Source organism: Cebidichthys violaceus, unplaced genomic scaffold, assembly GCF_023349555.1.
Source record: "Cebidichthys violaceus isolate CVI_PGR_0920_01 unplaced genomic scaffold, fCebVio1.0.p SCAF_14, whole genome shotgun sequence".
In the NCBI taxonomy this organism is placed as follows: Eukaryota; Metazoa; Chordata; class Actinopteri; order Perciformes; family Stichaeidae; genus Cebidichthys; species Cebidichthys violaceus.
This window is the reverse complement of record NW_027176307.1, coordinates 5,191,260-5,211,712: the sequence shown is the minus strand read 5'-3', so window position 1 is coordinate 5,211,712 and position 20,453 is coordinate 5,191,260. Positions and strand designations below refer to the sequence as shown.

Genomic DNA, 20,453 nt, shown 5'->3' with positions numbered 1-20,453 from the left:
GGCGATAATATCAGTCATGCTGGTGTATCATTTTTCTTACGTGTACATTTGGTCCACACATGCATGCAAGATGCCTTAAACATAATTACTTTGTGCTGATGGTGCATAAAGCCTTACATTGGTTTCCCTGGCGCATCAGAGGGGTTGCTGCAGAAGGGCTCCTGGAATGTGGCCTCCGATATCTCCAGGTCCAGCAGAGTGCCGAGGATCTCCTCCCGACTTGGAGGGGACATGAGGGGCTTGAGGACGTGGGCTCCAGCTCCAGCTCCTCGCAGCAGCTGGCTTGCCCTCACCTGGGAGAGTGAGCTGATGGAGCGTGGAGAGCTACTGGGCGTGGTGGACGTTAGTCCATCAATGCCCTCCAGAAGATCCCCTGTTGGGGAGCCCTCGTGGTCGACAAATGACGCAGAGCTTAAAGGCAAAGGTAGGACAGAGTCGAAGACGGAAAAGAGCAGCTCTTTTCTCTCACAGTGAAAGTCTTGAAAGGGGCTGAGTGTGTGGGCTTTACCTAAAGAGAAGTCCCACTCTCTGCTCTTAGTTTTCTCTGAGTCGAGTAATGTGAGGTGATTTGATAGAGACTCCCCGTTCTTGGGTCTATCAAAGAGGTCAGGGCTGACGGGCCTTGCTTTGTGCCAGTCAGAGCCCCTTTGAAGCTCCTCCCCAGAATCAAATAGCCTATCAAGTTTCTTCTCAAAGACCAGTGCCTGAGCAGATACAGCTTCCTGGCTGACATCACTCAAGAACTTAACTGGTAAATTCTTATCAGTCAGGACAAACTGACTGCCGCTGTACAGGCTGGAGAACTCTGTCTGATCAAGGGCATTTATATCAAAGGTATAGTTGTGTGGGAGCTCTGGTGACAAGCTGTCCTCTATGTAGTTGCAGCTGTCCAGGCCTGGATCTGACAGGAAGATGGGGCAGTCATCAGACATGTTGCCCTCCTGCTTCACTGATAGATTTGGCTGAGTGCTGCTTGCTTTGCCTTTCCTGATTCTAGGCTTTTTATCCTTGGGAGTGGTAGATTTCGGAGCCCTTGGTTTGCGTGGAGCGGTGGAGGGAGCTCTTCTGGATTTGACAGGTTTAGATGTGGGATCTAGTAGTGCTGTGGCCTGAGCTATGGCAGTTGAGTGGCTGTCTGCACCAACCACTTGTAGAGGAAGAGCCTTTCCCTGCTGCCTCTTCTGAAGAAGCTGCTTGAGGACAGCCAAGCCAGAGGGGGTCTCGGAGAGAGTGGGAATCTGCCCGTTCTTAGGGCCTGAGTGTGGGGAGGCTTTGGCGTTTTTACTGTCTTCCAGTAGGGGTCTACCAGCCAGAGGAGGTGGAGGAGCAGTGCACTTCTCTTGTGAAGCCTCTAACTTTACCACAGTGGTCTGGCAACCTTGCTGCTTCAGCTGAACCGGTACTGAAAAGCTTTGGTTGACCTCCATGATGGAAGTCTCACAGTCCTCAACCTTTGGTTCTATAGACTGGGCTACTAAGGTAGAGTCTGAATTAGACACTGGCTGGGAACTGCCCTGGCTGTTGCCATCTGAGCTCATTGGCTGCTGAAATGGAGGGACGTCTTGAGAGGAACTCACAGAAGGAGGTAACTCATCCCCCAGGAAAAGAAGCTGGGAGGTGTCTTGACTTGAGTCATGGCTTTTGTGTTCCTCAGTCTTCTTTTTGCGAGACTTTTTCGGTCTAGTGGTGGCTGTAGAACTGTTGAAGATGCTTTCTGCTGTATCTTTAGCTTTCTTCCTCTGCTTTGGAGCACCACCACTCCTTGGTCTTGATTTCTCTTTTTGGGGTTCCTCTTCCGCCTGAGGCTTAATAACAGACTTGCTTACTTTCCTTTTAGTGTCTGTGGATCTCTTAGGTTTGGCAGTTTGACACTTTTTTTGTGCTCCTTTGGTTGAACACACTGTGTGTGTCTTGTGAAAAGCAGAACTAAGACATGGGTCACTGAGTGGGTTAATCAGCTGTTCTGAACTCCTGGCGTCCATGAGAGGGTCACTTGGGGACCAACAACGAGGGGGTGTTGAGTTTGCAGGACTTGGGGATCTATCAGAAAGGTAGCCCAACTCAACCATGACATCAGAATAATCACGGTCATGGTCGTCTGCTAGCTCACAGTAACATGGCATAGGGGGCGGTAGAGAGGGTAGAATTGGACCTCTCTGGAAGCCTTTAGTCCTTTTGACCCTTTCATCCTGTCTGACTGGAGGTTTGGAGGAGTTGCAGACTGTTTTCTTATTTGTGGAGGTGACCTTTGCCTTTCTTTTGGGCTGTTTTTTTGCCTTTGACTCAGGAATAGGAAACTTGACAGCAGCGGATTCTGGCACCTTGGGCCAGAAACCCTTAAGAGGGGCTAGTTTATTGTATTGGTCTAGCTTGTCTGACGTCAGCATCACCAACTGCTCCTCTGCATTTACTTTGGACATCTTCACCAGCATGTTTTTCTGTCCTTTAAACCTGTTGATGATAATGTACTTGATGATAATAGGGGGTTCCTTCTTGCGCCGTTTCTGGTGTTTTACTTCCTGCCCACTGGGGACATTGGTGTCCTTAAACCGCTCTTTGACGGAGGCTGGACTTTTAGAACGAGTGGCACCTGAGTATTCTCCATCCTCGCCATCATAGATCATCTTCCGTTTGGCCCTCAGGGTGTATTTACTACCAGGCAGCGCTGAAGGTTTAGTACAGGTGACCTTAGCTGATAAATCCTGTAATGGGCTTAAACTATCCTCTGCTGAGTCTTTAACTTCTAAGGAAAAACTGGTAAAGGTGGTGGCAGGGGGCTCTGAAAGTGGTTCTGTCTGTTCCCTCTGTCCACTTTCGGAGCTGTCCTCACTTTGTGGTTCCTCCTTTGTGATTGGCTCATCCTCCATGATTGGCACATCTTCAATTGGCTCAGCCTCTTTTATGGACTTATTCTCCAAAACTGGCATCTCTGCGTCTACAGTCACTGGACAAGCAGGCGTGGTTAAGGTGAGGACAGTGCTATCCTGGCTGTCAGAAGTAGAGCTTTCAAATATGCTTATTTTATTCCTCTGTCCTGACATTCCAAACCCTTTTTTATACATTTTTAGCCTAGACCTGCGAGGCTGGGCCTGTTCAAGCTTGCTGCAGGGATCTGCCGGCTTTTTGCTCCCTTTCTTCCTACTGAGGCAGTTGGAGAGGATGACACTTGGGAAGAACTTGTAGTGTGCTTCCTGCTGGGCCACAATAGTCCTCTCAGTCTTATTTTCCTGATAGTCCTCGTACCTGATTTTGAGTTCACCAACATCCCCCTCCTCACTGTCCTGGCCCATTTCTTCCTCCTGAGGATCAAGAAATCCATCATCCACCATCGGTGAAGGAGCTGAGGAGATGTTCCTCAGGATGGGGCTTTTACTGTCCTTCTGGCTCAGGTCCAACTCTGTCTTAGCTGAGCAGTTTCTCAGCTCTGAGTAACAGAGAGAGAAGGTCCTATGGTTCTGAAGAATGGACAGACAGTTCGTTTCTACATTCTTTATGCTGCCGTACTTCTTCCCGTTTTTGGTGACCTTTCCGTTACCAAATGGGAAACTTTCTAGGTCTGTCTTATCCAACGCTATGGAGGTTTTCTTGTCATATGTGTACAGGGGTCGTATGTTTTGTTTGTCTACGCAGATGGGAGACACCTCAGGGTGACTGGATAACTTGCAAGGGATGGGGTGTTTGACTGGCGGGATGTAGGGGATTTCTTTATTAAACTTGAACCCTGTTGAACATTCACTACTGCTGTCCTGGCTGCTTTTTGATTGAAAGTGCTTGTCAAGTGGTTGCTCCGTGTCCAGCACATGAACTGGTCTGTGCTCAGGAAAGATCTTAGCTGAAGAAGGCGGCTCCAGGTGAACCGTCTCCCCGGAAAAGGGATTCATTTTTGCGAGCATCTTCTCTGAGACTATGACAGAAGACTGGGTCCTGGAGCCACTGTCCGTTAAAGAAGAATCTATGGATACAAAAAAGGAGGCTGCTGATTAAGGGTTACCAGCAGAAACAAATTGATTTAGATATTCAGAAAACATCCTGGCTAAGTTAAGAGAAAAATAAGGGGTGTTAGTTCTAACTTTAAGGCTGCTTAGTTGTTGTTTTAAGAGTAATTCACAGCTCCTACGTATGAGAGAATGTAGAGGTCTAGAGGAGTCCTAAGTCACGAAAAAGACCTACTCAGTCTGTAATGTGCTGCAGGTAATCCATCTCAACGCTGTGAAACTAATTTTAAATCTGGCGCTTATTAAATAAGGACTGAATCTACTCACTAACAAATCAAACCAATCCATTAACACTGGAGATGATGGCTGGCACAATTCTATGCTACTTGGACACTGGACAGTTGTTTGCCAGTTCATTAAGTGCATATTAAATCATCTCCAACTGCAATTAATACATGAAAAATATGATGTTATGGACATTAGTGGATTATCCAGTAAAATTTATGCTATATGTAGAATTACCACCTCTCAAAGTAGGATGCTTTGTTTTGTCGGCTGGAAAAAATGTCATACGCTGATGGCATTTGATGCCAGAAACAATATACTTGACAAATCAATATTTTTCTTTTATGTATGAAATCTGTAAATAAATTTAGCTTATCTATCTGATCCATGTATTTATAATTTGCTCCTCAAGCTCTTGTTTACTGAATATATTTATAACAGACATACAGTAGTTCATGATGTCGTCCATAGCAACGGGGTCAACTCCCCCCACCTTTTAGTGCCTTTTAGGAGAACTAGTACAATACCATCTTTTGTGAATACAGCCCCACAAAATCTGTTTTAATCAGAACCGATTTAACAAGGTTGTTACATACACTTGTGCTGTGTCTCTCTCATCTTAAGTGCTCGGTGTAAAGTGTGCACACGGGTTCCATGTGCTCCAGCTCTGACACCAGCAGCTCTGGCAATGTTATAAAAAGACTATCTTATTAAAACAAAAGCCTGATGCCATAATAAATAACTAGAGCAAATGGCACATGCACATAAATACACAGGTGCACTCATGATGCCAAGAGTTAATTGACAATAACTCCAGGGAATCAATTACAATCCCAAAGTCTTGCACCATATTAAATCACAGTTCCCTCGCAACGAAATTAGGTCGTACAGCCGAAACCTTGTGTCAACCGAGATTGTTATTGAGCAGCTGCAGTCAGATCTGTATTCTGATATACTTGATGGAACACCAGCGGGGGGATGTAAGATAAGCATCAAAAGCAGACTGACATTCAAGTGCCGTCTCAGCACATCACAGCATGAAATGACTCACCGCTGCTCTCATCTGCGGCCCCGTCGAGCTGGGGAATGGACAGGTTGGCGAACAGAGAGCTGCTCCCACTCCACTCCATGTCTTCGTCGGAGGACTCCTGCTGCTCGTTGCTGAAGCCGTCGTCTGGCTCCTTCACACCGGGCCTGCACATGCGGGGATGAGAGGAGCACTCGTCAAACAAAGTACAAGCACACTGCTTAGTGTCTGCTGGCTCTGTCTCGCACTCAAGCAGAACACACAAACACACACACATAAATACCGTGATGCTGTATTTACTTTCACTTCTATTTCTTAAGATGGGCAGAGACTGTACAGACTAATCCAAATTTCAACCCCAAAATTGATCGCTCTGGTCTATTTACTATAAGAATCGGGCAACATTTCTGCCAGATCAGCTGTTGTTTGACATTCAGGTCCAGATTTTTTATCATGCTCTGAGTTAAGTTGTTAAAAAATACATAAAAAAAAAAACATTTAAGCGAAGAAATCCCATTTCTCCAATGTGTAAGCACAAACTAAAGTAATAGATTTGCATTTGAATATCTTCCTGATCAAAGAATAAGTAAACAAAACTACAAAGTCATTGTCAACTTTCAGTCTTTAGAATTTACAATACTCAGAGCAGCAATCACATTTCTGTTGGTACAACAAATATCCATCTCTAGTCTCTCATCTGCACTGTATACACATTACATTACAGTCATTTAGCGGACCCTTTTATCAAAAGCGACTTACAATTCAGTATCTATCTATACACCGTAGGCACAGCTACGGGAGCAATTTGGGGTTAAGTGTCTTGCTCAAGAACACATTGACATGAGAATAGCGGAGGATCGAACCGCCGATCCTCTGATTGAAGGACAAACTTGCCTTGGTGAGGGTGAGTTCTCGGGAGGCTCGTTGTCCCACCGCTGTGACATTACCACGCTGAGCTCGGCCTCCACCTTGTCCAGCTCCGGTCCCTCCTCCTCCTCGTCGCTGTTGCAGCTCCCGGCACCAGGAAGTGACTGGGACTGGGAATTCTGCCTAACGGGGGTCCTGCAGAAACCATCGTTCTCCAGCCCTGCCAGCAGATCGATGAGGGCTTGGTCCTGGCTGCTGTCTGCACAGACAACAAAAACAAAGCATTTAAAAAGACATTAAACCAATTAAATCAGAGCTATAAATGAACCCTAGACTTTTACGCCCGTTATTTACGGGCTTTCAGAATTAGTCACCACAAGTCACCACGTCTATACGGCATATATTACATTTTCCGGGGTAAGCTGAGCTATTTAGAAAGTCTATCAATTTGTCAATTATGGATGTATTTATTCACAATTTGTCAACACCTCACAAACACCTGTATGTGAATAAACATAGGAGAGAGTCAGTGTTCCAAAGACGGACCATGTTGGTGCACAGTAATGTCAGAAGTAACTTGCACTATTTTAGATTCTCCTTTGTTATTACTTGAGGGGTTTTCTTTTTAATTAGCATCGTGTGAGGGAGCTTGAGACCCAAGACTGCTTCTGAACGATCATGCTGCTCATGCAGTAGTGAGTGCAGTGGGCATCTGCTTCACCTTGATACCGGTTTCTGTTATTTCTTTACATTTTGGTGAATCTGCAACATAAAAGATCATGCTGCGTTGATTCTGTTCGGTTCTAGCTATATTTGTAGGACATCTGTGCGTTAGAGTCTTGGAACATAACTACAAAACACTGATTAATGAGCAAAAATGTGTGTATTCATGATACAGACACGGCCTCACATCAATGTAGGTTTTAAAGAGATGTGTAAACCAAATGAGTGGAGAGTTGCGCGGCTCTAAGTGGCTACGTACCTAACAGGGGAGAGTGGTTGGAGGTCTGGGAGAGCAGGAGAAAGGTCTGACTGTTCTCCAGGAGACTCAAGATGGCCTCCTCATCCACAACAGCCTCCTCTGGGATTTTATCACCGCTCCTCAAAGAGTCTGGGATGGGGGGGAGGGGGCAGGGAAACAAGAGTACTGTTAGCATCACTGAAACATCACACTTTATAACTCAGGCAGACCTTGATTAAGATCATCGAAAAAGAAGGGTCCGTCAACACACACACACACACACACACACACACACACACACACACACACACACACACACACACACACACACACACACACACACACCAGTAACACTGTGGTTCAGCATGAGGTCAATGTGTTTCTGTGCGCCTGCAGGAGCCTTGGCAGAGAGAGTGCAGGCAGATTAGGCTAATGCAAATCCCAAAATGGGCTATGGCAGCTACGGAGACGCTATGAAAAGACTGCGGGAGCTGTGATTGGTCTGCTTGTGTTTTCCCCCTACAAGTTGAGTAGTCTCCCCCTTTGAAAAAACACCAGACGTGTTCTGTGATGCAACGCAAAACATAACGAATGAACATATGCAACGATAAGCTCAGCTATCAATGATGGCAAGGCACACGTCTCTTACTCAGGGGCGAGAAAAGGCAAACCTCCGGATGGTTGCTCCGAATCATAAAGAGAATGAAAGGCTGTTAACAAAATGACTTATATCTTTGGTTCCTCCCCCTTTAGTTTTTGACAAAACAGTCACACCTCAAGGTCTATTTAACACCAACCAATACAATCGGAGGCTCCGGGCCAGAATGAAGGTGGAGGCTCAAAGACACTTGCCATAAGAAAATATATAAAATCACTCTTCGTGAGTGTGCTGGGGAAAACGATTGATTATGATTTCTGCCATATTGCTCTTTGTGTGGGATTTACTTTGGCAACTCTCCGTTACAGATACTTGATATCTATTTTCATGTATCATGAACACAGTAGGCCGGTTTTCCTCACCTGGCTGCGATTGCCCGTGCGCCTCCACAGCATTAGCCGGGGTGCACGGCAGTCCCTCGGGGATCAGCGGGTCGGAATGGAGGGTCATTTCACCCAGAAGATCCTCTTGGTCCTTCCCGTCGCTAACGGACGATCCTTGTGTCCTGAGCAGAGAGAGAGAGAAAGACAAATTGAGACCATTTCTGCATGATGAAAATTCCTGCTAAAATGACACATTATGGAAGTCTCTTCTATTTCATTGCAAACACATGAGCATCTGCAGTTCAGTCAGCTTGGCCGTTACCTGAACCACAAAGCAGAGGACCGTCTGGTATCTGGCCCCCATGCAGTCATGTTTTATTAGCATCTCTTTACTGTGGGTCTTAATCAGGAGAAGTGCTCTGTTTACTCTACGTGTATGTGTACACGGAGGTTGTGTGTGTGGCTGCACATGTGTGGAGAGCGTCTCTAGTCTGCTAAGTGCTGTGTGTGTGTGTGTGTGTGTGTGTGTCTGTGCATTAGAGAGGAAATATGAATGGAAAACGGGCAGGCAGCCAACTCTGGCTCTGTATCCCCCCAGATCGCTCTCAGCTACAAGCTGCCTATCACGCTCCCTTACCCATGCTGCCCTGCTGCATCGCCTAGCAACTCACCACTTAGTGACTCTGAAATATTGAAATGCAGACCAGCCGGGCGGCAGCCGCTCACGAGTGGAACAAATTTCTCAGGAACAGTCATAAAAAAGAAAAAGAAAAAACTAGTTCCATTTTAGGTGCTGCTTCTGGGCTGATCTAAACCTTGTGTGGAAGACGTTTTTTTCACATCTGATTTGAGATTGCAGCCTCGTGCCCATGAAGTTACAAGTTTAAATCCTACAACGAACAGTAGAAACTTAATATGTAATGCCCTCAAGCTACCAATTCAACCCCGTTGCTCCAGCGACTCAGTGGCTGTAGCCATGCATAGTCAATTTTCCCAGGATGAATTCAAGCTAATACACGTTTTCCGCCAAAATTTGCTCATATATGCAGGTTCTTTGAATATGCAAAAACCTTCTAAAAGGTGTGGACTCCTTTCCCATTGCCTTTCGGTGGTGCCTAACGTATGGTTTAGGAAAAGGAGGAACAGTGGTTCCTCCTTTTTCAAAAATATCTGTTACTTATTCCATCTCTCTTTCACACTCTCAAACCAGGGTTGGTGATTGCTGAAACAGTACTAACCAGGAGGATTTTGATGAGTCTTATTTTGTTTCTGTAGAATTTGAGTCAAATGTGTTTTACAGGTGAAAATGACTGCCTCCGTCAATGGAGTCTCATGACTTGAAGAAGCGCATATAACGGCTGTTTTTTGGGTTTACTTTGACCAAACCAGAGTTGGTGGTTGTTGGAACAGAGGAAAGACTAACCAAGATGGTTTTCATGAGTTTTATGATTTATTGTTTCTGTCAATTATGTTTGATGACCAGCGAGTTCAAATTACTATTATGTGACTGGAGTCTGGTTGATTTTTATGTTTTGTACGTTAATAAATTGTCATTTTCAAATCCCTGTTCATTTTATTTATTAAATATTCACTTCAACGTGGGTCACATAGCATTGCGGCGGAAAAGAGAGGGGTGAATATTAGCGTGTCCACCCTGGTGTCATGTTTCCATCACCGCCGATCAGAGCTATAAATCGGCGGTGATGGAAACATGATGATGGTGATGGAAACGGTGATGATAAATACCCGTGACTCACGCAGAGTCATGTTTTCCCCAAGAATGAAAGCTGATTGTAACCTTTCCCACTGATGACAAAAGCCAGATGCTAGCAGGTGTTAAGTGTTTTGTTTTTGTCCAGTGGGAAAGGGGCTTTAGAAACACACTGTGATGAAACACACTGCGAACACCAAACAGGTAAAGCTGTGTACCACAGTGTCTGAGCCCAGCAGCAAAGAGGAAGAAAGAAAGCACTGTGGAATACGTTCAGATAGACACACGGCTGCATTTAGTGAGAAGTTACAGCCAGTGAGAGAATGAAATAATGGCTTCTTGCACTAAAAACGATAAATCCAACCTGATAAATGATTTTTTTACAGAGGTGATGAATGATGAAAACACATGAAATCAATGGTTTGTTATCGGCTGGCGTCTCGCTGCAATTCCAGTGTCTGAGGCGAGGACGACAGCGAGAGAGATTTTTACTGCAGTCTCATTGTCATTCAGAGAGTTCGCTCTGCCGAGTGAGGAAAGGGCTCCAGAGAGCCAGCGTGCACGTGCCACCGTCTGGCTGTCTCTTAATTAGTCTGCTAGCTAACGACTTTAGCGGGTGACGAGGGAGCGAGGCCCGGCAGGCGTCGGGAGATTACCGCAGCGATTAACACATTTCGCCAGCGAACCACGCCCCCCCCTCGCTGTCTTTACGGGCTTTGATGTGACAGTTTTAACGGCGGGACCTAAAAGGAGAGAGAAATACAAAGAGGGTGGAGAAAGAGGAATGGAAAGATATCATTGCACTGAGGAAACAGAAACCCCTCCCATTCACAAATATTTCCATTTTTAGATGTTGTAATATTTAATGAAATGCTTCTGATGAATTAAATGAGGAGCTATCTTAGAGTGAGGACATACTTTCCATTGACTGTTTACACACATAATTTCCCCTTTGTTGCCTCATTGTCAAGTCAGGTGCATTTTGTTTATATAGCTCAATATCACAAATTTTCCTAAATAGGCTTTTCCATCTGTGCAGCATATGATACCCTTGAGCCATACGGGGGAAAAAAACGAACTGGTAAAACCTGGAGAATTGTTCAGTTAGGCTACTTTTTAGGACAATGTGCTCAATGATGGAGATGTACTATGAATTAATTGATGACCCCGGTCAAGGGGTAAACTATTGATGTGGGCTCGAAGGCAACATTGCTTTGGTTTAAGGGGTTAGGCGATACTGGATTTTCAAGGCCAAAGCCGATACAGATATGTGGAGATTTAAGAAATGTGATAATGTTTGTTCTGAACAAACAATCATGATAAACATTCCTTTGTTATATGAAAGATTGTGACCACGATACCTACCAAGCAGGACATTTTACAGTGTAAAAAACAAACTAGAATTATCCCCTGAGGTTCAATCCCTCCACCTACAATTCAAGTTGCAGTTTACGCCCATGTCAGAAAATGTCATCACTTTATTACCATCATTTTATCTTATTAGGACTAATGAAATTGTCATTATCAATTCTTGAGTTATGGCCACAGTGACCTTTGACCACCAAGTTCTGATCAGTTCATCCTTGAGTCCAGGTGGACGTTTATGCCAAATTTGAAGAAAATTACCTTCAGGCGTTTGAGATATTGCGTTCACGAGAACGGGTGGGATGGAAGAACGGACGACCCAAAAACCATAATGCCTCATAATGGTTTGGTTCTCCTCGCTCTGAGAGAGAACAGTGAGCGTGACGGCAGAGACAGGGAGGGAGACTGGATCCACCAATCGGGTTTGAGAGACGGTACTGCACTTTTTTTTAGGATCAAAAGAAACCACGCAGTCTTGGTCCTTGCTGAATTATTTTTTCCAACCAACAATGATCCATATTCACCACAGCATTTGGTGAAGGGCAGGGTGGAAGTAAGAAACGTATGAAAGGACCATATGTGCATACGTTGCTTGTTTTCACCTCATAACTTTTCCTCTGGATTCAGACTTATTTTTGTTTTTATACCCATATGGCACATTGTTGTTTCCTTTGGAAGGCAGCTGGATTCTCATGATATCACGAGAGGATCCATCTCGTCAGGTTTCAAGCAATGCGTTTGTGTCCAAACCACAAGAGGCCGGACCAATCTGTGTCCTGTGAGGAGCCACTGGCAGCTAGGGGCGTGGTTTAGATGCGTGTGACGACACAGAGAGGTGACTGCTTGTTCTAAACAACAATGGCGGCTCCTGAAGAGAGAACTTAGATGCTGCAATCAGCATCAGTTCTATCACAAGTGGAGAGTATTGAAAGAAGAGCAAAGGACGACACTGAAGGCTCTTCTCAATGGAAAAGATGTTTATCGCTCTTCTCCTGATTAGAGTTTGAAGTGTTTTTGAAAAGTATCTGCCCTTTTCTAAACACTTTCCAATCACGGCTGCTGAGATGGTTCTGTGTAGCAAACCACCAGGCAGGTCAGGTTAACATTTTTGCCCCGAGACAACCAAAAGATATTTGGTATATATTGTTGATTGATAAATCATCAAGAGCCTCCACACCAAAAAATATTTCCCCCCCTCAAAAACTCATGTATCCATGCAGTAGAGTTTTGAGAGAATAATGATGAGAAATTGTGCTGAAAATGTTTGTGTGACAGAAGGTAGGACTGAAAACATGAAACATAAAAAGAGGGTGAAAGCTGAAGAATAAATTTCCAGCAAAGCCTGCAGTGCTGAGTGAGACCTTGAGAACACAGCAGCAACAATAGCGATGCATAATAGAGCAATGGAGAGATAGTAGAGAGGAGGGTGAGTATTAACAGACAGAGGGACGGAGACAGTCGGGCAGTGAGAGAGCTGTGTGTGCGTGTGTGTGTTCCATCACTCCACACCGAGAAGCCCACCCCCTCCCCGTCTCTCCTCCACTTCTGTCTGATATCAGAGGTTAGTGAATAGAAGCCATCTGGATCCGATGCAGAGGAACGCACAGCTGCCGGGGCCCCGACTGTACTTTTATTTATAACAGGAAATACTTTCATGCCTGTACATCGTGGGAGCAAGAGGGAAGGGGAGCGTAACCTCGTCAACATTGTTTCACTCTCTCCTCTCCCTCCTTTTTCTTCTTCCGCTCTACGCCCGTTCTATCGCCGCCCCCTTCGCTACGTCGGCTCTGACTTCACTCCCTCTCTGCCCGAGAGGACAAAAGGCGCTGCCATGAAGCCGAGAGACACAGGGAAAACTGAGGACATTTCAGTTCCACACAGAGAATCAAAGACGAAAGAAATTGTGGTGATGAATGTGGTCGGACACTGCGGTCCGCTGACGTGACTGGAAGCATCTTGTGCTTATTTATAAATGCATTGTTTCATAAGTTCCTGTTTATTGCCAGCAACTCTGGCTTTCCTCAGTAAAAAAGGGACAAATGTCCAACAGTGACTTTAAAATCGAAGTTGTCCTGAAACACTCTGGTGAGCCCGTTGGTCCCGCTGCGACTTCCTGCGACAACAGAGCAGGGAGGAAGGACGAGGAACTTACACGTCAAACTCATTCTCCTTCAGGATCTCCTTGAATCTCTTCATGAAGATTTTCTCACTCTCCGTCGAAGTGACGAACCCACGATCTGGAAAACATCAGACAAATGGTTTCAACAGTGCGTTTCCTCGTTCCTGTAAAACTGTCTACTGTGAGATTCCCAGGGTTTTTCCAGACCGCAAATTCTTAGCTACATCGTGGTCGGTAATTGCCGTTTAGTATGCCGGTAGTGATCGCTGTCAGTGGAGTTATATCACTGAAGCACAACAATAAAACTGGTTCTAATCCTACATTCCATGACAGTACAACTAACTGTTTTATATATTTATTTCATATGTTTTAATCTGTATATACTTTCTGTAGAAACTGTACTCTTGGTAGACCTTGACATTAACATATCCTCTCTCCAAACCCTGTGTACCTGGATCTAGGCCCACACATGTGAAAGCAAACTTGTTTCATCATCAACAGCAGATGGGCCTGTGATTATTTATCACCCTGTTGCCATGACAGCTCCCTGTGTGTGTGTGTGTGTGTGTTGACGGACCCTTCTTTTCCGATGATCTTAATCAAGGTCTGCCTGAGTTATAAAGTGTGATGTTTCAGTGATGCTAACAGTACTCTTGTTTCCCTGCCCCCTCCCCCCCTCCCCCAGACTCTTTGAGGAGCGGTGATAAAATCCCAGAGGAGGCTGTTGTGGATGAGGAGGCCATCTTGAGGTGGTGGTGGTGGTGGTGGTGGGGGGGGGGGGGGGGGCAAGATTACAGCTCTCATTTGTGGTTAGAGGATAAAGTTGTTAGGAGGGTTCCTAACTGAGTGAAATGGCCTGTAAGTATTTAAGAGACGATGAGAGCTGGTTGAATCCTCTAAATGCTGAGAAAAGGTGCTTCAGTGCCTCCTTTCTTATAGCCTTTAGCAGAGGAGACACTGGACCACCCTATCGGAAAGGAAAGCAGATGATGCCGTCCCACAGTTCTTTGCGGCGGCAACATTTAAAGCTAAGCACCATACGGCATAGGATAAATTGAAATCTTAGGAGGTGTGATTCTGTCTTGGACAGGAATTCTTAATTGAATTGAACAATTCAATTAAGGTGTCAAAAATAAAAGCGGCGGATTCTCCTAGCATCGTGGTTGGAAGGAGGACATCACACTGCAGCCCAGCTCACTTTAAATTTGAACATTTTGAATTTGAAGCGTTTTATATACCTACATGTTTCAAAACCTCCACTCATTTTTGGTTCTCCAACCCATAAGGTAATTACAATTTCTTACAACTTGGATGTTGTTTTCATAGTTTTTGGCCATCATTGCTAGGTACAATAGCATTGAGAAGAAAGAAGAAAAGTAAAGTTTCTTTAGAATAGTTTCCACTGAGGATCTGCTCACCTTGTGACTCGGGGGTTTCTATCTGGGAGACCTGGTTTTTCTCTCTCCTCCTCTGCTTCTCGTCCTCCCAGATGGCCTGCAGGCCCGGGTTCCTGCCGATCTGATCTGGGAACAGAGGAGAGTCACAGCACAGTGGGTCAGCTAACAATACCATCACGCTCTATTGCTGTTCATATGAGGAGTTTTTAGCCTACAACACAGAAGGATTTTTTTTATGTCCAAGCAGACCTTATGAATCAAAGCGACGCCAGAGCGAACTGTAAAACTCAACCCATTCATACTGTAGGTACAACAGTGCGGGTTTAATTCACAGCTATAGAGCAGATGGAAAAGTACGAGTCAGAACACTGTCCTGGAGAGGCCTCTCCTCTCCTTGTTCACTCAGACAGATGCTTGTTGTGGTTTACGGTTCTGCGTCCAGCCTGATTTAAATCGTAAGCACTAACTGTGTACTTACAGCCTCCATGCAAGTTAACGGAGAAAGAAAAAAAAAAACATCCAGCAGAACTTGAGGGCCCTCATACTGACAAGGACATGTTTACTGAGCTGCTCTTTTAAAGCTGCACCATCAAACTCTGCACACGTATGGCTTTGAATGCCAGCGAGAATGTACCCGCTGGTGAAATGTTCGACTTTAATACCAAGAAACTATGTGTCACCGTCGCGTTTACCAGCACAGCTGTGGTTGGCTTCAGGATAAGAAAAAAGGCGAAAAATCCAATTTGGTCAAAAAAAACTTGACATATTGAAAAAAGCAGCAAAGAGCCCAAAGACAAAGTCACTAAATCCTGAGATTTAAGCACATTCTGCAGAAAGATGCATAACCAAACACGAGCAATAGTTGCATGTGTTCTGGGTGTGCGTGGCTTTGTCAGATAATGCCATCCGGCTTTATGGGTTTTGTTCAGTTCTGTGAAATATCTCTCCATCCTGGAGTCCCTCGTCTGTTCCCCTCTCCGCTCCCCTGTGACAGGAGGCGTTAGCTCGGCTCCACGGCGTTTATATTTAGGGCTGCTAATGGATACGATGTGTGGAGATCGTCGGAGGGAAGTGCTCCGAGCAGCTGTGTTCTGTCGGTCAGCTCAGCCAAACTTGCGTCATCTTCGGCGCTGATGAGTCAGCAGACGACCTTCCACCTTTATGTCCCCCTTATTGCGTTCCTATGACTGTGTCGGAGTGGCCTGGAATACTAGCAAAGGCTGTTGGAGGGGTGCGGTGGGTGCGGACGTTGCCCCGAGTGGTCTTACTTTCAATTTCCAGGCGGTTGAGCACGTCTACAGCCACAGCGTCGACCTCCAGCTCACAGGTGCTCTGCTTCTCCACCTCGTCCAGGACAAGGGAGCTGTGGGAAGATGGAAACAAGTGCTATTAAAACACTTCAAGAGGTGCTACAGTAAATCATGTTGTACTGCTGGGTAAGAATTAATGTAAAGAATAAAGAAAGTTGGACTTTTGTGGCTTTTTTTTTTGTCAGGCACTATTTTATTTTACAGACATGTGAAGCTCAATGACGATGGGGTAATTAAAGTGTGATTATTGTTATTACATTTTATGATTAACATAATGAGACAGAAGGATTGGTGAGAACAGGGGAAAAACATATCTTCCAAAATGATGGAAAAATTACATTAATAACAATACAAAAAATAGAAAAGAGTACTCAAGAGTGCACATCGCCGTAAGAAGATACTTCCTGGAGTTAAACGCATGCGCAATAGATTGCTATGCCACCACTTGTAGTGTAGTGGCGGCATGGACAAGTCCGTACGATCACAACAGAATAAAGGTACGTGGACGTCTGCACAGAGTCGATGTGTCAGCCCTCTGATGACCAACTTTAAGTCACGTGGACTCTAGCAGACCCTTGTGTTACGTTTACAGTCAAGATGGCGGCAAAGATTACGAGAGCTGAGTTATTCATCTCGAATCGAGCCTTACCTTAGTGGATCATAACATATCGGGTATGGAATTGATCTTCAGATAACAAACTTTTCTAGGGTGCAGGCGGGACTCACCAGGGTATGACATTCTCCTCCCAGCGGACAAACGTGCCCCCCAGGGTGCTGTCGTTGAGCTTGGAGGTGCAAGGGCTCTTCCAGGGGCTGATGCTGGGCCTGTCTGGGACCGCCGCTGAGCCTTCTAGAAAAACAAACACGGCAGAAAACACAGTACTGTGAGCTCTGTCTGTGTGACACGACGGCAGCAAAAACTACAATCCTCACTTGCTTTTCACATGGGGAAATATTCAACATATACATCTTTGTGGCAAATATGAGCGCGAATATAAGTGAGGTTAGTTGATCACCTGCAACGGAAGAATGAGATGAAGAGAAGAAGCATGAAAGGCAGGAGCTTAAGATTTCTAATTAAATCAAAGCCGGCTCAGGTGTCGCCATGTTGAGAGGCAACAGAAATGCGTACTTTGTCCCTTTAAATATAAATACAATCATTTGATTCCTATTCATTTGAACTGTGTGTTTTTATGCACATAACCACTATAGATGACTATGACAAAGAAAAAGGTTAACAGTCAGAACTTCTGACAGCTTACACCAACTTCGGAAAGGTTTAAATTAGTTTTTGGGACGATGGTGAAAAAAGTTAGTCTGCAACCTTGCTATCAATTAAAAAAATGCAAAAAAAACCCAATCTGAATAGAAATCTGTAGGTCAGACAAAAAAAGAAAACTCAATTGGCCAATAAATTGCAATCTGTGCATCTCTATAATAAACCCTAGTTGTTGATAGAAACAGTGTGTGCTCATCCCTACAGCGAGTATAGGAGGTCAAAGTGTGATTGGAGTTTACAACGGACAGCTTGGCTAATCATTTCAATGGTTTTTTTTGGCTAACCTGGGGTTTTGGACTTATTATCGATGATACCACAGTTTGCCAGAACTACTAAAAAAAAGAGTAACAATATGTTAAGGTATAGTTAGGTACAATGAGAAGCCCTCGTTACCATCGCTTTGTCACGTGGGTCATTTCAAGGATACATTCTACTTGTACTTTAGACACTTGGAACAGTTTTAAAGCGGAGTGTTCAAGCTGTGCAGTGGACTTCAAAACACACTAAAGGCTTCTATTCATCTTCAACAAGCCCTTTTTACCAGTCCAAACCCTTTTATCATTCCTCCACTTTATCCCAGATTAACTTGCTTTCAAGTTCGAGCTCGAGGGGAGCAGCAAATGTAAACAGGTGTACCTATTATTGGGGTGTTTTAGTTTCTTTGTTGCACGGCGCATTGATCCCATTGATTGCATCATCGTAGAGGTGGATCAAACATGGGAACTCTGCTTTAGTTGGAGGGGAGTCAAGCGTGAGGATTTAAAAAAAAGAACTTTATTAAAGTCAAGAGTGGAATTTCCTGCCCTGAATCATTAACGCCCTCACATGTGACGGTGGCCCTGCTGAGCTGGATGCTTCCTCTGGGAGCGAGGTGGGGGAGGGGGAAGAAAAGAGGTCTGATTGGCAATGATGAGCAGGGGTACTCGTCTGACTTTAGGACTAAGCTGTGATCAAACAGAGTCGGCAATCAGGGGGGAAGAAGGGGAGACGGACGGGAGAGGGGAGATCTGAGGAGGAATCCCCTCAGTCTGCCACTCCCACTTTGAGGCCCAGGGACTGTTGGGTTCACCGGCCAGAGAGCAGAAACCTGGGTCCCCACTTTTAATTAAAGAGGCAGTACGCAATTGAAACATCATCTGCTGGCTAAGGACGAGCTAAATGAAGGATCTGCTGCCCACCCTGAGAACAGAGAGAATGTGACGGGACATGGATGCACTGTGACGGATCCCTAATGCAGCTGCTTTGCAGCGTCAATGTTTCTTGAATTGAGAACTTTCGCTGAACAGCAGCTACCGTGGCCATGAATGACAATGACTTGATAACGGAACATTATGCTTCAATTCATTCAAGAGTCAGTTGCTTTAAATACATTTGTTGTTAGGAAACCTTTGATAGATAGATTCAATTTACTTATTCGTGCTGAGGAAATTAATCGGTTAGCTTGCTATAGACTGAGAAAATAAATAATTTCATTCACTGTGACGCTCAAAGGTGTGAGCTATTGCTTAAGTGCATGAATTTCAACCAGATTATGCAAACTGCAAATATTCCACATCCTTACTTGAAAAAAAAAAAAAAAGTGGCATTGCATTCACACCGATGACCATCGAGCAATCGGATCTCAATGCATCCTCAATGCATCCCCCAAGACAAACATGTGCTCTTATGACATACAGCGTGTTAACTTATCATCCTATTTCTGTCATAAAGCAATCGGAGTGTTTATCTGACACACGTTTCATTACAGTGTAAAAGTAGCACAAGTTACACAACGACACCCATCTACTTTAGCCAACATTAGCCACTATTAGCTGCGTCGTGGGCGATCTGCAACTTCAATAGTTTACTTAACTCTCACCGCTCTTGGTAAAATACTTACCGGCAACATTATGCAGCTGTTTCTAGTGAAAGAGCTCCGACATAATTTTTTTAATATTAATTTATTTTTTAACTTACGGATGCAGTATTTGTACCTACATCTCCAGTAATAAAAACACTTTTGAGAGAACGCTCTGATGTGCGCTTCCTGCATGGCTAGCTAATGTGCATGGTGGAACTTTTAGCAGCTACAGAGTCAAACATTTGCCATAGGGAAGTTAAATAAGAGTGAATATTGGTCCTACATTCTCCAGATTGACAGAAACACGTGTCTCTGTGTCTGCTGGACGTATGAAGGCACCTGTTTGCTAACCAGTTACAGATAAGATGGTAAACAAGAACATGACATTACCGTTTGTTCTACAGGGAAGACGAAAATGTATTTTTATAAAGCTGGGTACAGAGTTGCTAAAATTAAACATCCGCCTGACAAGCACTCCCAATGTTTTGTTCACATTACACAAAGTGACGCATTCGACTTTAGCCTGCTGTCAGCAGGAACCTGTGGAAAATGCAGCTCTTCTGTATCGTTAGTCTGCGTCACTCAGGCAAACACAAGACAGAGTGCCTGCTACATACACAATACACAATATCTGTGTGTTTGTTCTGACATCATTTGATTCTGTCTTTTTCTTTTAACAATCTGATGTTTCTGTAGCAGCTCCCTGGACTGATTTCCAGGAGACAGTGTGCTTCCACTAGATTTGACTTTTGCCTCCTTGATGAGTAGCAATGAAAACAGCAAATAAAATGGACCAGAGACAGAAATTGGGGGTAACCAAAGTGAGAAAAGACTATGCAAGGAAAATAGAGACAGAAATTCAAAGAGGTCAGAGACCCGTGAGTAAAGCGAGAGAGAGAGAGAGAGAGAGAATGAAGATGAAAACAGAGAGAGCTGCCAAAAGACAACAGAGGCATCCTGAGGCTGAGGTGAGCTCGGGACTAATTGGATATGACACAAGGCATGGCGGCGTTCCCTGGCCTGGATGGGGGGGGGGGGGGGGGGGGGGCGCGACGCAGTCCAGCAAGAGACAGTCCCTGTGATGACAGAAGTGGGCAGCAGCCAAATGTATTTTATCATGATGACAATGAACTATCCTTGAGTTGAGGGACAAGTGGTGCCCTTGCTCCTTACCTTTGTTCTGGCCCCTGCGGAACTTGACGGCCCCCAAGTTAAGCAGGTTCATGCCGTACAGGTTATAGTCTATGAAGAGCTGCAGCAGGTAGGGGATGTGGCCTTCGTGAGGCTGGTAGCTCTTGTTCATCACCGCTCCGCTTTGTAACAGCTCGCACACCCTGCAACACACAGACGAGATTCTATCATGAAACACTTCTGAC

The 20,453-nt window shown here is 44.9% G+C and overlaps 1 protein-coding gene across 2 annotated transcripts in view; it reads right to left on the bottom strand.

The window, feature by feature from the left end:
* The window catches only part of rev3l (REV3 like, DNA directed polymerase zeta catalytic subunit), a 64,286-nt gene that overhangs the window by 16,196 nt on the left and 27,637 nt on the right, over positions 1 to 20,453 (bottom strand). For both annotated transcript variants that reach the window (XM_068708576.1, XM_068708578.1), the window contains exons 4-13: positions 20,251 to 20,411; positions 16,685 to 16,808; positions 15,917 to 16,011; positions 14,670 to 14,774; positions 13,285 to 13,369; positions 8,096 to 8,238; positions 7,097 to 7,225; positions 6,142 to 6,373; positions 5,272 to 5,414; positions 118 to 3,952 (exon numbers count right to left, since the gene is read on the bottom strand). In XM_068708576.1, coding sequence (XP_068564677.1) covers positions 118 to 3,952; positions 5,272 to 5,414; positions 6,142 to 6,373; positions 7,097 to 7,225; positions 8,096 to 8,238; positions 13,285 to 13,369; positions 14,670 to 14,774; positions 15,917 to 16,011; positions 16,685 to 16,808; positions 20,251 to 20,411 — 5,052 coding nt within the window. The remainder of the gene's footprint in view (positions 1 to 117; positions 3,953 to 5,271; positions 5,415 to 6,141; positions 6,374 to 7,096; positions 7,226 to 8,095; positions 8,239 to 13,284; positions 13,370 to 14,669; positions 14,775 to 15,916; positions 16,012 to 16,684; positions 16,809 to 20,250; positions 20,412 to 20,453) is intronic.